Raw genomic sequence first — 15446 nt, 5'->3', positions numbered from 1 at the left:
ATTTTATCTGCTTCTGTCTCCTCATGACCATCATCACTCATCAAGGTTAATCTTCCATAGTCATTCTTACTTGCCAAGTAACAAAAGAATTCTTTGGGATTTCTTTGGCCTGGTTGGCTAGATTCTTCTCATAATCTGATTTTACCTTTCTTGCCATGCTACATTTCTTGTCTGAGCCTTGTACAGTTCATGAGTTTGCTGGTCACCTTTCTCTTTATATACCCTCCACAGCATTTTCCTCTTCTGCAGCTCATGCTTAATGATATTACTCATCCATCTAACTCCTACCTGATCAACCCCTCTTTACCAGATTTAAGCTTCCTCCTAAACTTGCCATAATCACCTGCCTTGTAGTTCTACATATATTCCTTCTTCACAGAATATTCTTCATGTTGTACAATCGCCCAAGTAAAACTGCATAGTCACTTTCAACAACTGGAGACAATGCAGTCACCTTGGTTATGGATAGCTCTTCTGATTTTATGACCAGGTCCAACACTCTCACACCCCTGGTTCCCTCCATCACATGCTGCCTCAAATAATTATCTCTCAATAGGAGTAATAAATTCCATTTCCTTCCTGCCATGTGATCTTTCTTCCAGTCTATATCTCCATAGTTGAAGTCTCCCATAATAATCACTCGACCTGTACTGATTTATAGTGAGCTAATTTATTATAGCAGTGTTTGATATAGTGAAAGCCAAATATATTTCTTTATTGAAAATGTCATTGTGTATCCCAGAAAAATTAAAGAACTACAAGTTAGACAGCAAATGGAATTTGCTGTCTAACTTGTAGTTCTTTAATTTGTCTAACTTGTAGTGGTACCTCGATGAGGGTTTGCTGAAAAGTTGTGATAATCACCATGAAGGAATTTAGGTAGAACCATGTCAGAACCATTTATCAGAACTTTTCAGCCCCCATGACCTCACCATAAAATCAATTTAAAAGGTAGTTACAGATGTTTAGTTTTGTCTGTAAGTTATTTGGGAATCCATTTTGCACAAACTTTATAAGCAGAAGAATCAAGATCCAGCATGCAGGTTTACTCATCATGATGCGTCATCTCCATCCACTAGGCTGACTATCATGGTTGACTACGGGTGTAAGAAGAATGCACAATTGACTACTTCCACATTGTTGTTGTTGTAAGTATTCATGGCTGTAGATCCATGTGTATTTACCGGTTTGCCTATTCTGACGGACAAAAAACCTGAGTTTCTGGTTTTTTGTCCCTCAGAAAAAGCCCTCTACCTCTGTATGAGGCCAGCTAACTCACCTTTAGCAGATAAACGTTTCTCATATGATGGATGGGAATCGAACCCAAGTCTTTCCAACCAAAGGACTTCGTCTATACCGACTATCTACAGATGCCCTTGTAATTTTACTACTTCATGGATAATCAACCTCCTGTTGATAAGAATAAGTGGTTAAAAATTCAGTTGCTGATTCAAGTGAGAGACCTAATCATCAGTGATACTTGTTTAATTGTTTTTGAATCCATGTATTTATCATAAGTTTTACTACAGCACCCACTAAACCTTCAGCCTACAGAGATTGAATAATTATACACTGTTCTTCTTTAATGCAAAGTCACTATAAGGACTATGTCCACCCATCTTAAATGAGGTAGTTAAAGGTTAACTACCTCATTTAAATAACAATAGGGTTTTGTGTGCTTAATAGGTTAATAGGGTTTTGGGGGATGCTTAAGGGTGAATGCTGTATAACTGAGAGGAGACTTCAACATAGCCTTTAAAGGAATGCGGAGAACCGACCAGGGCTTCTGACCTAATGCCCAATCCTCACCTTCTCGTGGTGCACCCTGTTGGGTATCTACCTGGATACTGAACGAACGAGAATGGGCTGGCAATTTGGGATTTAGCTGACCAAATTCTATTCTTATTGGTTAAACCAAAATAAAAAATGATGGCACAACATGACAAAATTTCATGCAGGCTAAGGTGTCGCCCAGTTAAACAAGGCCCCCATTGTTTTCGCCAGGGAACCAGGGCGAACAGCGAAAAGTCAGCTACTGGAACAAATCTGAAAACACACCCCAACTCAACATCACCAGAGTTAAATATCGGTACTATCAACATAAGAAGACTGAATGGCAAAGAAATGGCGCTAGCTGAGGAATTAGATAAGTACCAGATTGACATAATAGGGGTGACTAAAACAAAAAAGACAAAAACTAGTGAGATCTTTCTGAGCAATAAATACAAAGTGTTATATTCAGGCAATGACAATCAAGGAAAAGAAGGAGCTAATCTTCTTGAATGGCAGGCTATCTCAAGTAGAGTGATGTGGGCAAATATGAGAATGAGGGAACTGGACAATGAGACATTTGTACCTATGGTCCCACAGAATGTTCTACTAAGGTAGAAGTGGAGGAATTTTTTTAATGCTTTAGAAAAAGCAACTGACACAATGAAAAAGGAAAAGTTGGTCCTTGTTGGGTATCTGAATAGCAGAGTAGGAAATGATTGTCAGACATACGAAAATATTTTGTGAAAATTTGGAGAAAAGAGCAAAGTTAATAATAATGGCAAATATTTGTTGGATTTCTGCTCAGGACATGGACTGATTATTACTAACACCATGTTCCAACATAAAAATGTGCACAAATTCACATGGAGAGAAGAGGCAAGGAATAAGAAAAATCTCATTGACTATGTTATTGTTGATAGTGATGTGTTTCTCCCTGGTGCAGGACACCAGAGTGTACAGAGGATTTGAAATTGGAAGCAATCACTATTTAGTCTTGAGCAGTATAAAATTGAATTTCATATTGAAAAGAATAACATGTAAGAAAGTTTTAAAGCGAATAAAAGTTGAGCAGCTCTCAGATGTGAACTGTAGACTAAAATACACAAAGATTATTGAAGAAAAAATGAAAGAGTTTGAGAACAGGAACCAAACCTTGGAGATTCAGTGGCAAGCCTTGAAGAAAACCCTGATTGATTCAGCCAGAGAGGCATGTGGTGAGGTTGTCTGCAAGAATAGAAAAATCAGGACTCCATGGTGGACACAGGAAGTTAAAGAGGCAGTGAAGGAAAAGAAGAAAGCATATGAAAAATTCCTGGCAAATAAGTCAGCTTTTGCTGTTAGAGAATACAGAGACAAATGTAAGAAAGCGAAACACTGTGTAAAACTAGCTAAACAAAAAGTCATGGGAGGACTTTGGAAAGAACATAGAAAATAAATATCAAGAAGGTGGTAAGATATTCTGGAGGTTGTTGAAGAAGCTTAGAAATGGAGGAAAGAGTGCTGAGAAAAGGAGTTAGAGATGATAAAGGTGACATGAAAACAGGAGAAAAAGATATCCTTGAAGTATGGAGTAATTACTTCAAAAAACTGCTAAATGAAACAAGCAGTGATAGCACAGTGGTAAAAAGCACTCAACAGGCATACAGTCAGGAATACATATCCATACTTGAAGTAGAAAAAGCCATCAAAGGCTTGAAATGTGAAAAGGCAACAGGAGTAGATGATATTCGACCAGAAATGCTGAAGTATGGTGGTATAAAAGTCTTGCAGTTGCTGCACTGTATAGTTCAGAAAGCCTGGACAGAGGGAAGAATTCCCGATGATTGGAGTAGAGCTCTAATAGTGCCCATATATATAAAGGAAAATAAAACTGAATGTGAGAATTACAAAGGTATTTCACTACTGAGTGTTCCTGGCAAGATCTATGCAAGTATACTTGAGAAACGGTTGAGAAGAATTGTGGAAGAAAAGCTTGGTGAAGAACAAGCTGGATTCAAGCCAAATAGAGACTGTTAAGATCAGATCTTCATTTTACGACAAATAGTCGAGAAAGCATGGGAATATAACAAAGATCTGTATTTAAGTTTTATCAATATGGAAAAGGCATATGACAAAGTTCCAGGAGAGAAGCTATTCAATACGCTACAGTTATATGATGTCAGTGGGGCATTATATCAAGCAATTGTTGGGTTGTACATCCTAGCTTTGAATCCACCATCTTGTCAGAACGTTATTCTTATTTAAATTACCGTTTTTTTTTAATTAATTGTTGGTTGATTACTGATCCAAATATAGAGAAATTTATATTATCCTGTGCCACCCTATATTGAGATTAGTCTATATAATATAGTTGAATCAATCATCAACTAACTTTTGCAATCTTACTTTTCTACAGGCCGAGGTTAATATTACCATTTAAGGCTTCCGCAAGGTCCGATAAACTTTATGAGCAGTGCAATGAAAGAGAATCAGGCAAACACCAAATTGGAATCAATAAAACAAAACATTTAATGCAGGGTTACATAACATGTACATTAAGTATAACTTTGAAAACAAGATAATGCAAATCAACTTAGTTCAAATACTCATAACAAACATAAAACATTAGGCATCAGACATCGAGCTGTCAATTTTACATTCTTTCGAATAATTAAAAATGGTTCACACAGTTCAATGTTACAGAATCTTACAATAAATATTCTTAAAGTAGAATTCTCTAATTCTCTCTTAGTCAACAAACACTTAATTCAATTATGAGGCAGTTATCACTTCAAGGGGGGGGGAACACTTTAAAGCTCAATACTTCGGCTAATTTTATAGAATGCCACAGTTAATGTTAAGATTTATTGGGTGGAGCTAACTCTTATTTCTTCACGCTGAAATATAAAAAAAATAAACTGCTCTTACCGGGTTACATCCGTTGCACTTTGGATTCATTATAGGAACACTTAAAACTGAAGTTAACTATCACTTTGAAGTAACACTATTCAAAAGGAATCTTCACTATATAACTGAAATATTAAACATAGAGCTTCACAAGTCTTGACGCACTCGTTTCAGGTAATCTACTTATTCCTTATTTTCTTCTACGCATTAATTTCAGCTTTGCACTATTCTTCCTCAAAACAATTGGAATTCGACGTAATTTTAGAATTCTGTAGAAATATTCCTAATTGCCTATTAATTTCCCGGTCCCTTCTTAATTTATTTATGGCGTTTCCAAATTCCCTTTATTGCCACCCGTTACTTCACTCTGTGCTGTCCTGAATGCTTCTCCCCTGTTTACTTTCGTTTTCCAATAAAATACCTTCATTCTTCCTGCCAAAATCCAGTTCTAGCCAGTTTTGCTCATATGAACTCCTTCTCCCTTCGAATACCATAGCTCACGTTCCACGCATGCGCTATCTAAAATTAACTCCCTTTCCTTGACAACAGCCAATCAAATGCATTCAGAAGAATTACATAAAATCACTCTTACATACAGAAATAAAAAAAGATATATTACAATTCATTTAGGATATATTTACAAGTTATATAAAGAATTTATACAGAATAAATAACTAAAAAAATTAACAATTATTATATCAAAAAATTTAACAGTAAGTGTTTAATTTATAATTTACATAGGAGCAAACTTAGCTCAGGAAATACAATACATGTTAAATCATGAATGAAGTATTAATAAATCATAAAATTCTTCATTCACAATTTAACACAATACTCAGTCTGTATTTGAGTTGTAAGTCAGCAGTTAGAATTGAAGAAAATACAGGGAGATGGTTTAATGTTAAATCTGGTGTGAGACAACGATGTACATTATCCCCTCTGTTATTCAATATCTATATGGATCACATTATGAAGGAAAGTGGTATTAAACATGATATCGGAATTGGAGATGTTAATGTCAGCTCTTTGTTTATGCAGATGATGTTATACTTCTAAATAAATCCACAAGTTTGCAAGATTCCCTGACTAAATTGAATAACTGTTGTAATAGATATGGTATGAAGGTCAGCATTAAAAAGACAATGAAAATAAGTAGAATTGTTGAAAATGTCAACTGTTTTGTGAACGGGGAACCTGTGGAACAAGTAAAACATTTCAGCTACTTAGGCACAATTTTTAGTGAAGATGGTAAATTAAATATGGAAATAGGAAGTCAACTGAATAAATTCATATGGAATAAGAGAGAAATTAGTCGGAACACTAAATTAGCTGTATACAAGACAATGTTCAAACCAGTTTTAACTTATGGATCTGAGAGCTGGGTCAGAAGTAAAACACTTGACTAAAGACTAGAGACCGCAGATATGAGAGTCCTGAGAAAGATTATAGGCGTGAACAGATGGCATCAATGGCAATATCATATTAAAAACGAGGATATTAGGAAAGAACTTGACATTGTCGGCATCCAGGAATGCATTAGCAGAGCTAATCTCAGGTGGTATGGTCACTTAAACAGAATAGGAGAGGAAAGATTAGCAAAACAAGTGTTCTCTGCCAGGTTGGCAGGAAAACGATCCAGAGGAAGACCAAGATATAGGTGGATTGATACGGTACAATGTGCCTTACACGACGGAAATATAAGATCTGATAATGATAATATTGAAGTCTTGACAAGTAATAGACTGATTTGGAGGAAAATTGTAGATAGGAAGTTAGTAATGGTGTAAATTTTTCATGTAGTACTATCATATCCTGTACACCCCTTGAGGGTACATGTCAGGAATTTGATGATGATGATAGAGTTTTGTGTTTATGGTTGTATGCACATTCATAACCAGGACCAACCAAAAAATAAACAGATAAAACACTGCAGATACTTTCTGATCTACTCACAGTTTGTTTCAGAAAACACTGATGTAATGCACTCTTTGACACAGCTAACAATCAAACATTATAAACCACTGTATACCATAAGGTATACAGTGGTTTATATTTCAGTGGTATACACTACTCAAAAATATTTTTTTATTTTGACTTTTCCAACATAATAAAAATTTTAAATATTGAACCACTTGAAATAATTCTTCCACTAAATAAAGTTGAATGTTCTTTACTAAAATAAAGAATTATTTTACATTAGAATCAAATGAATTTTCTCAGTGCTTAAAAAGCTTGTCTTTTCTCTTTTTTTAGATTAATAAGAATGCTTATAATAATAATGATAGCTCCAATAAAACTATTATTATTCCTAGGTCTGACCATATGTTACCTACAGATAATTCAAATATTACTTCATATAATATGTACTGACTAAAGTAATATTTAAATAACATTTCTGAATACTGTCTAAAATAGTCTGAAAATATTTATGGATTTAATTAATCAAATACCTATTTTACTATTATATAACAGAAAAATGGCACTTTCTTAAAACAAAACTGTATATATAAATCTGGTTACATATTATTATTTTTTTTTTTTTGAGAGGAAATAGCTGGAGTACAGAAATGTGGCTAGTTCTGAACATAATATCAAATTGTGAAAAGAAACTAACACACTAGTGAATATTCAGGAAGTAAAAACAGCTGAGAAGTAGAATTACTACTTACGGTCAACAGTCTGTAAGCTAATGGGAATAGCAAACGCTTTCATCCTGAAATCATTTAACCATCTCCGACTTTGGTCATCTTGATTAACAAATTCTAAAGGTCTACCCTAGAGTGCAAAGAACACCTCATTAACAAGCAATAGATGCATATAGTTAGTAAAAGTCTAAAAATATATTTTAAGAAACATGGTAGTGCAGATGATGGTCACAATAGGTAGGATTTCTTCAAAATCTTTTTTCCCCCCACCCCTTTTCAAATAAATAAGCTTATATTGCTTGTGATCTAATGAAGGCTTATATGAGAAACCAATTATTTTTCATTTTATGATTCTGTTTCTGATTATGTTACTATAACAGATTATTATCTAACATCTATTAATATTAGTTTCTCTCACTTTGAATAGAAATTTATTCGGGATTTCAGTTTCTCTCTCCTAGTCTATTTCCTCTTTCTTAGTGATACTAAATATACAAAATTTTTAAGCAAAGATTCAGTCTTGTGGTGGTAAGAAACAGAACATTTTTTAAACTACTGCTGAATAATTATTCACGTCCCTAAATGATACTATACCTGCATTTAAGAAATTCCACTTATTATAATTTCTTCCTATTACAAGCTCTTGCTATAGCAAACATTTTCATAACAAATTAGCTTATTATAACAAATTAATGAAAAGTCCAATCCAAGCTATATTGGTATGCAACTATACTTTATTTCTTTTAGTATAGTTGGTATGCAACTAGTAATAATACCATGGTATGCTAAGAGTTAGATAATCCAGAAAGTCTACTCTCGAGACTAAACATTGAACTTTTTCAAACTATCTGAGGCTTCCAGTAAACATGATGGTGGTCTCACTCTCACAATAAGCAATGTGCAGTTCCCACCCAAACACATTCACAAAACATTCATGCCCATGATGGGTTTGAACCCATAGTTGGTTGTAGAGTGAATATGTTAACCACTTAACCAACTAGCTCTCAATTAAATATTTGATCATACATTCAATATGAAACACAGAGCCACTAACAGCTTAGTTCTAGAAATCCAATTTAATTTGGCACACACACACACAAAGACATGTCCTTCCTCTATACCAGGAAAACTTTATGAGTTTACCAGTTTAAGTATCTTCAAACTGATGTCAGCCAGTCTAGTTAGCTGAGTGGTTAGTATACCTGCTCTCCAAACCGACAGGTCCAAGTTTGAATCCCACAATGAACATAGATATTTGCGATTGTCTTTAGGTGGAAGATGAATGTTACTGCCCAGTGTGAGACCACTGCCACACTTACTGGATGCCTGAAGTGCTTGAAAAAGTTCCATGTTTGGTCTCTAGAGCAGGGTTTCCAGACTAGGTAAGAATAAACGTTAAAAAAAAATATATAAAATTTATTAAAAGAATGGGGAAAAAAAATCCTTACCCCACACATGGTACAAAATGTTCTATAGCTTTATAATAATCTTTTGCAGGTGCGAACCACAGATTAAAAAAAAAATTGGATTAAAATAATTTTTACACTAATATATGTATTTTTATCACACCTTCAAAATTATATAAATAATCAGGTACTATGTTTGGTCTCTAAAGCAAGTTATAAATCTATCACAATAAACTGTACAATAGCTTTATGATTTTTTTATGGGTGGGATTCGCATTAAAAAAATAAAAATAATATAAAAAAATAATAAAAATAAATAAAATACTAAGGTTTACCAACTTCAATAATTGAACAGATAACCAAAAAAAGTTTGTGTGGTTTTTCATAATAAAAATTAAATAACTGCAGAAACTTTCATAAAATGTTTTATTCATTAAAATAAGCACCTTCTCAATTTCCTTGTGATAATCTCCAACTGATTATGACAAGGTGATAATCACTTGGAGAAATGTCAGGAGAATATGGAGGATGAGGGAGTATCTCCCGTCCTAAAGTACAAATCTTCTCACAGGTAAGTTTTGCAATATGAGAGTTTGTGTTGTCCCATAAGAATAGCACTTTCTTCTGATTAACTTGTCATGGCTGTTTCTGAAGTAAGGCATCCTGTACATGCTCAAGTTGCATCAAGTAGATCTTGGCTGTAATTGTTTAGCCTGCATTGGGAAAATCGTAATGGACAATACCATCTCCAGTCCACCACACACAAAGCATAGTCTTCTGGGAATGAAGCAGCGTCTTTGAAGTGTACGATACTGGATCGTCTGGTGTCAACCAATGATAAGTTCGCTTCCTGTTAAGAGTACAAGATTCATTTTTCATCAAAAGTGAGCAAGTAATCCAAAAATGACTCATTTTCATGACATGAAAGAAGTGAAGAACAAATTGATAGCCTTTGAAGTTAATTGTCATCTGATAATGCACCTGGGACCCATTTGCTTAGCTTCCATAGATTTTCCAAGTTAATGCAAGTGTAAAGGAATTGTTTCACCACTCATGTTAAACATTTGTGAAAGTTCTTGACATGTTAATGTGGAATTATTTTCAACAGCGGCACATAATTCTTTATTATCAATAATGAAGAATTGAAGGGTTTTCCTGAACGTGGTGCATCATCAAGTGATTCATCATCAGAAACAAATTTTTTAAACCATTTCTGTACAGTACATTCTGCTACTGCATCTTTTCCAAATGCCACACACATTTTACAGAACGCTTCTGAAGCCTTTGAATTGAGTTTAAATTTATAAAGCAAACAAGCCTGAATTACACCAGGTCAATTGACATTTTTAAAGGGTTCAAAGTCACAGAAAAAGAATACACACCAAGTCACAGCACACCAATTGAGTGATGCATATCTGTGCCTTATGATATACATAAAAAATTGCAATCTGCAAACCACTACAAAATAAAAGAAGTCACTGAAGCAAACTCTACCAAAAACTGCATGAACTTTTTTGGTTACCTGATAAGAAACATTATTTTCAGTATCACTAACAAAGATAAAAGAAATTATTACAACAGAATACAATTTATTGACAATATCCAAATAAAAGAAATGACGGTGATCTCCCAACCATCACTGGGACAACTTTTGGCCATTGGCAGTTCTACAAAATATCACAGTGATTTGCATTTAACCAATTTAGTATCGCTGAGTCCAAAACGTGTAGGAGTCTGATACTTTTGAATCACTTTTCAACTCAGAGTCTTTGATGTTCACATTTTCCCAAAAATTATCATCCTCTGTGCCATCTAATTCATTAGCGAAACATTTTTAAGCAGTTAACATCCATGCTGAGTTATGATGCAAATGTCCTATTTATCTTACAAGAAAATGTCAAAGGAAGGGTTTCCAAATTTTTTAAACCATTTGACAGAGGACATATATTTCTCTGTCAAATGATTCTTAAATGGTTTTTTGACAGAAATGTCAAGGAGTTGCAGTTGACTAGTCATGCCACCAAGAACAACAACCAAGTCGTAATGCTTTTTTTTGGCAAGATTATTCTTTAGCTGCTCAAATAAATGTCCAAGAAATGCATCAAGAACTAACATAATTAGGAGTTACATAAGTTACATAGAGATTTGTACCTTCAGCCAGTCTTCTATTAGCTCAGCTGTCATCCTTTTGTGTGTGTGTGTGTGTGTGTGTGAATGCATAACATCTTTGCAGAAGATCTCATTCTTAAAAATCATTTTCTAGTTTAAATTTATATATGGGACACTTTTAGCCATTGGCAGTTCTACAAAACATCATAGTGATATGCTATTATCATAACCCATGCTTGATGATTAGTAAATTTTTTGACTGTAATTGTAACACACCATCAACTATAAGATACATCCTGATTTCAGAGATGTTAAAATATGAAAAAACATGTGCTACAGAATCAAGGCAATATGTTATATATATATTTATTACTTTGATGTGACTCTACTTGCAAAAAATTGTCACCCTATAGCACATTAGTACCATAGATGAGCTAGGGATTTCTTCAATTCAAAATCAAATCAGCTAACAGCTTTTATTCCTTTATAGGGAGTGAGGCCTTTTAACTCTATCTAGCTTTTGGAGACTGAGTGGACAGTTCAATCTCTGCTGGTAGCCAATCAGAGATAGCTCAAGACCATCACTAATATAATATAAGCAACAACCAGTGAAGAGACAGGCAAACAAGTGCTGTCATCTCTTGATACATAACACAAACAGGATATGTTACCATCTGAAATAATGTGGGTTCTATGGTCGATTTTCTTGAGTTTACAGGATGAAAAACCCACTTGACTTCTTTTTTATTTTTATTAATTTTTTTATATTATTGTGTATTTTTATATAATATGGAAATTCCACTCTAGGGACCAAACAGAATATTTTCAGGCCCCTAGTAAATGGAGTAATGATCTCACCCTAGACACTGAAATTCATCTCCTACCTAAAGAAAATTACAAACAGCCATGGTGGGATTTGAACCCACAGCCTGTTGGTTGAGAGCTGACATGCTAATCATATGGTAAACCAGGCCAGCAAACATTTCAAAATAGCTCTTACTATAAGATAAATATTATAAGTAATATAACAGTAATGGTATCATTATGCTACATTATAATGCGAGCAGAAAAGAATGTGCATCCCACATCAAATTCCTCATATGTGTATGTACTCTTAAGGATATTGTAACAACACTACATCAAAAGTTTACATTATTACCAGGGCTGTACTTACACTTTTCCTGAGGCACTAGAGTGCTCTGGGACCTCATCTTATTGTTTGGGACCCTTAAATTGCCCCTAATTTTTCAGTCCCCCAGCTAGAGCCTCGTGCACCTGTGCATAAGTACGGTCCTAATTATTACTATCTTTCTTTGACAATTTTCCTCGAAATCAGTCTGTATTCTGAATTCAGAACTCTATTGTCAGATGTTATAATTTGGCCTTCTAAGACAATTTTTACTACATAAATCCACTTTGATCACAGTGTTTCTCTAGGTCTTTTTTTCCTGCCATCCTAGCAATATTTAAGTGACCATATCACATCAAATTAGCTTGGCTCACACATTCTTGAATGCTAATAATGCCAAGTTCTTTTCTAATATCTTCATTTATAATATGATTCTGCCACTAATGATATCTGTTTATTCTTCTCATTTTTCCTAGCATTCTCATATCTATAATCTTTAATCTTTGATCCATACTTTTTTTTTTTTTTTAAATTTCTAACCTTGCTGTCAGATATTTAAATTAAAATTGGTTTGTCTACTGTCTTGCACACAGCTAGTTTGGTGTTTTGACTCATTTCTTTTTTATTCCACATAAATTTATCCATTTGACTCTCTACCATACTTGCTTGCTAATCTGGCATTCACTGAAACGTTCCTAAATAGCCAAAATGTTTTGCTTGTTCTACAGACTTTCTGCTCAGGATGCAGCTGATGTTTTCAATGCTCATGCATATTTTCATAGTCATTGTCTTTTTTTTATTGCTGAATTTCATGCAAAATTTGTTTCAGCATTTATTCAGTTTAGTTAATGAATCCCACAGACACTTGTAGTGAATTTATTTAAGAGTAGAACATCTGAATATAGTAAAGACCTGAGAATAACATCTCCAAATTCTGTTGTTGGGTTTAATGCTATTTTCCTTCATAATGTGATCCACAGAGATGATGAATAACAGAGGAGATAATGTGCAACCTTCTCACACACACATGATCTTATATCAAACCATGTTCCTGTACCTCCTTCAATTCTAACTGCTAACTTACAACTCAAATATAAATTATGTATTGCTCCATATAATTGTAGCATTTGTAGTGTTATGAACTATTTATCTCAAAAGGAAAATCTAATCCTGATGACCTCTATTTGGCCTGAGCCCAACTTTCTTCCACAATTTTTCTCAGCATCTCCTCAGGTATGCCTGTATAAATCTAACCTGGATGCTCAATAGGAAAATCCTTCTGCAATTCTTCCATTTAGTGTTATTTCCGTTTTTTATAGTGGGGTACTATGAGAGCCCTGTTCCACTCATCTTACATATACCTTCTGAATTATGAACTGCAGCCACTATACAAATTTTACATATTTGAGAATTTCTGGTCGAGTATCATCTACTTCTGTTGCCTTTCCACATTTCAGGTGTGTTGGTTTTTTCAACCTCAAGTGCTAATATGTATTAAATGCATTCATTTTGAACATTTTTTGCTTCATTTAAAAATCTTTCATAGTAATTACTCCAGACATCTAGAAGGTATATCACTAGCTTCACTTATGTCACCCTTATACCTCATTCCTTTTACAGTATTCTTTTTTCCATATTTAAGCATTTTCAATAGCCTCTATAACACCATGCTACCATCATCATCAAATTCCTGCCATGTACCCTCAATGGGTGTACAGGATATGATAGTACTACATGAAAAATCGACATCATTACTAATTTCCTATCTACAAATTTTCTCCAAATCAGTCTGTTACTTGTCAAGACTCCAACATCATCAAATCTTATATTTCTATCAACTAAGGTACTTTGTACCTTAGTTGATAGAAATATAAGATTAATCCACCGTATCAATCCACCTATATCTTGGTCTTCCTCTGGGTCGTTTTCCTGCCAACCTGGCAGAGAACACTTGTTTTGCTAATCGTTCCTCGCCCATTCTGTTTAAGTGACCATACCACCTGAGATTAGCTCTGCTAACGCATTCCTGGATGCCGACAATGTCAAGTTCTTTCCTAATATCCTCGTTTTTAATATGATATTGCCATTGATGCCATCTGTTCACACCTCTAATCTTTCTCAGGACTCTCATATCTGCGGTCTCTAGCCTTTGTTCAAGTGTTTTACTTCTGACCCAGCTCTCAGATCCATAAGTTAAAACTGGTTTGAACACTTTCTTGTATACAGCTAATTCAGTGTTCCGACTAATTTCTCTCTTCTTCTACATGAATTTATTCAATTCACTTCCTACCGTACCAGCTTTATTGAATCTATTGTCTATTTCCATATTTAATTTACCATCTTCACTAAAAATCGTGCCTAAGTAGGTGAAATGTTTTACTTGTTCCACAGGTACTCCGTTCACAATGCAGTTGACATTTTCAACAAATCTGCCTATTTTCATTGTCTTTGTCTTTTTATTGCTGATCTTCATACCATATCTATTACAACCGTTATTCAATTTAGTCAGGGAATCTTGCGGACTTGTAGCGGATTTATTCAGAAGTATAGCATCGTCCACATAAAGCAAAGCACTGACATTAAAATCACTAATTTTGATATCCTGTTTAATACCACTTTCCTTCATAATGTCATCCATATAGATAATGAATAACAGAGGGGATAATGTATATCCTTGTCTCACACCAGATTTAACATTAAAACATCTTCCTGTACTTCCTTCAATTGTAACTGCTGACTTACAACTCAAATAAAGCCAAGTATTGCTTGATATAATGCCTCGTTAACACCATACAACTGTAGCGTTTTGAATAGCTTCTCTCTTGGCACCTTGTCATATGTCTCTTCCAGATCGACAAAGCTTAAGTAAAGATCTTTGTTATATTTCCATGATTTCTCAACTATTTGTCGTAAAGTGAAGATCTGATCCTGACAGCCTTTATTTGGCCTGAATTCAGCTTGTTCTTCACTAAGCTATCCTTCCACAATTCTTTTCAACCGTTTCTCAACTATACTTACAAAGATCTTACCAGTAACACTCAGTAGGGAAATACCTCTGTAATTCTCACATTCATTTTATTTCCCTTTTTATATATGGGTACTATGAGAGCTCTACTCCAATCATCTGGAATTCGTCCCTCTGTCCAGGCCTTCTGAACTATACAGTGCATCCACTGTAAGACTTTTATATAAACCATACTTCAGCATTTCTGGTCGAATATCATCTACTCCAGCTGCCTTTCCACATTTCAAGCCTTTGATGGCTTTTTCTACTTCAAGTATGGATATGTATTCCTGACTGTGTGCGTCTTGAGTGTTTTTTACCACTGTGCTATCACTGCTTGTGTCATTTAGCAGTTTTTCAAAGTAATTACTCCATACTTCAAGGATATCTTATTCTCCTGTTTTCATGTCGCCTTTATCATCTCTAACTCCTTTTACAGCACTCTTTCTTCCATTACTAAGCTTCTTCAACAATCTCCAGAATATTTTGCCACC

At 34.5% G+C, this 15446-nt stretch overlaps 1 protein-coding gene across 3 annotated transcripts in view; it reads right to left on the bottom strand.

Moving 5' to 3' along the window:
- Positions 1 to 15446, bottom strand: part of LOC150105946 (glutamine amidotransferase-like class 1 domain-containing protein 1) — a 73401-nt gene that overhangs the window by 42118 nt on the left and 15837 nt on the right. For all 3 annotated transcript variants that reach the window (XM_090394431.1, XM_090394432.1, XM_090394433.1), the window contains exon 3: positions 7329 to 7434. In XM_090394431.1, coding sequence (XP_090250557.1) covers positions 7329 to 7434 — 106 coding nt within the window. The remainder of the gene's footprint in view (positions 1 to 7328; positions 7435 to 15446) is intronic.

Source organism: Typopeltis vanoorti, chromosome 6 (genome assembly GCF_054136105.1).
Source record: "Typopeltis vanoorti isolate ZY-2024b chromosome 6, IOZ_Tvanoo_1.0, whole genome shotgun sequence".
In the NCBI taxonomy this organism is placed as follows: Eukaryota; Metazoa; Arthropoda; class Arachnida; order Uropygi; family Thelyphonidae; genus Typopeltis; species Typopeltis vanoorti.
This window is presented reverse-complemented; position numbering and strand designations above follow the sequence as displayed.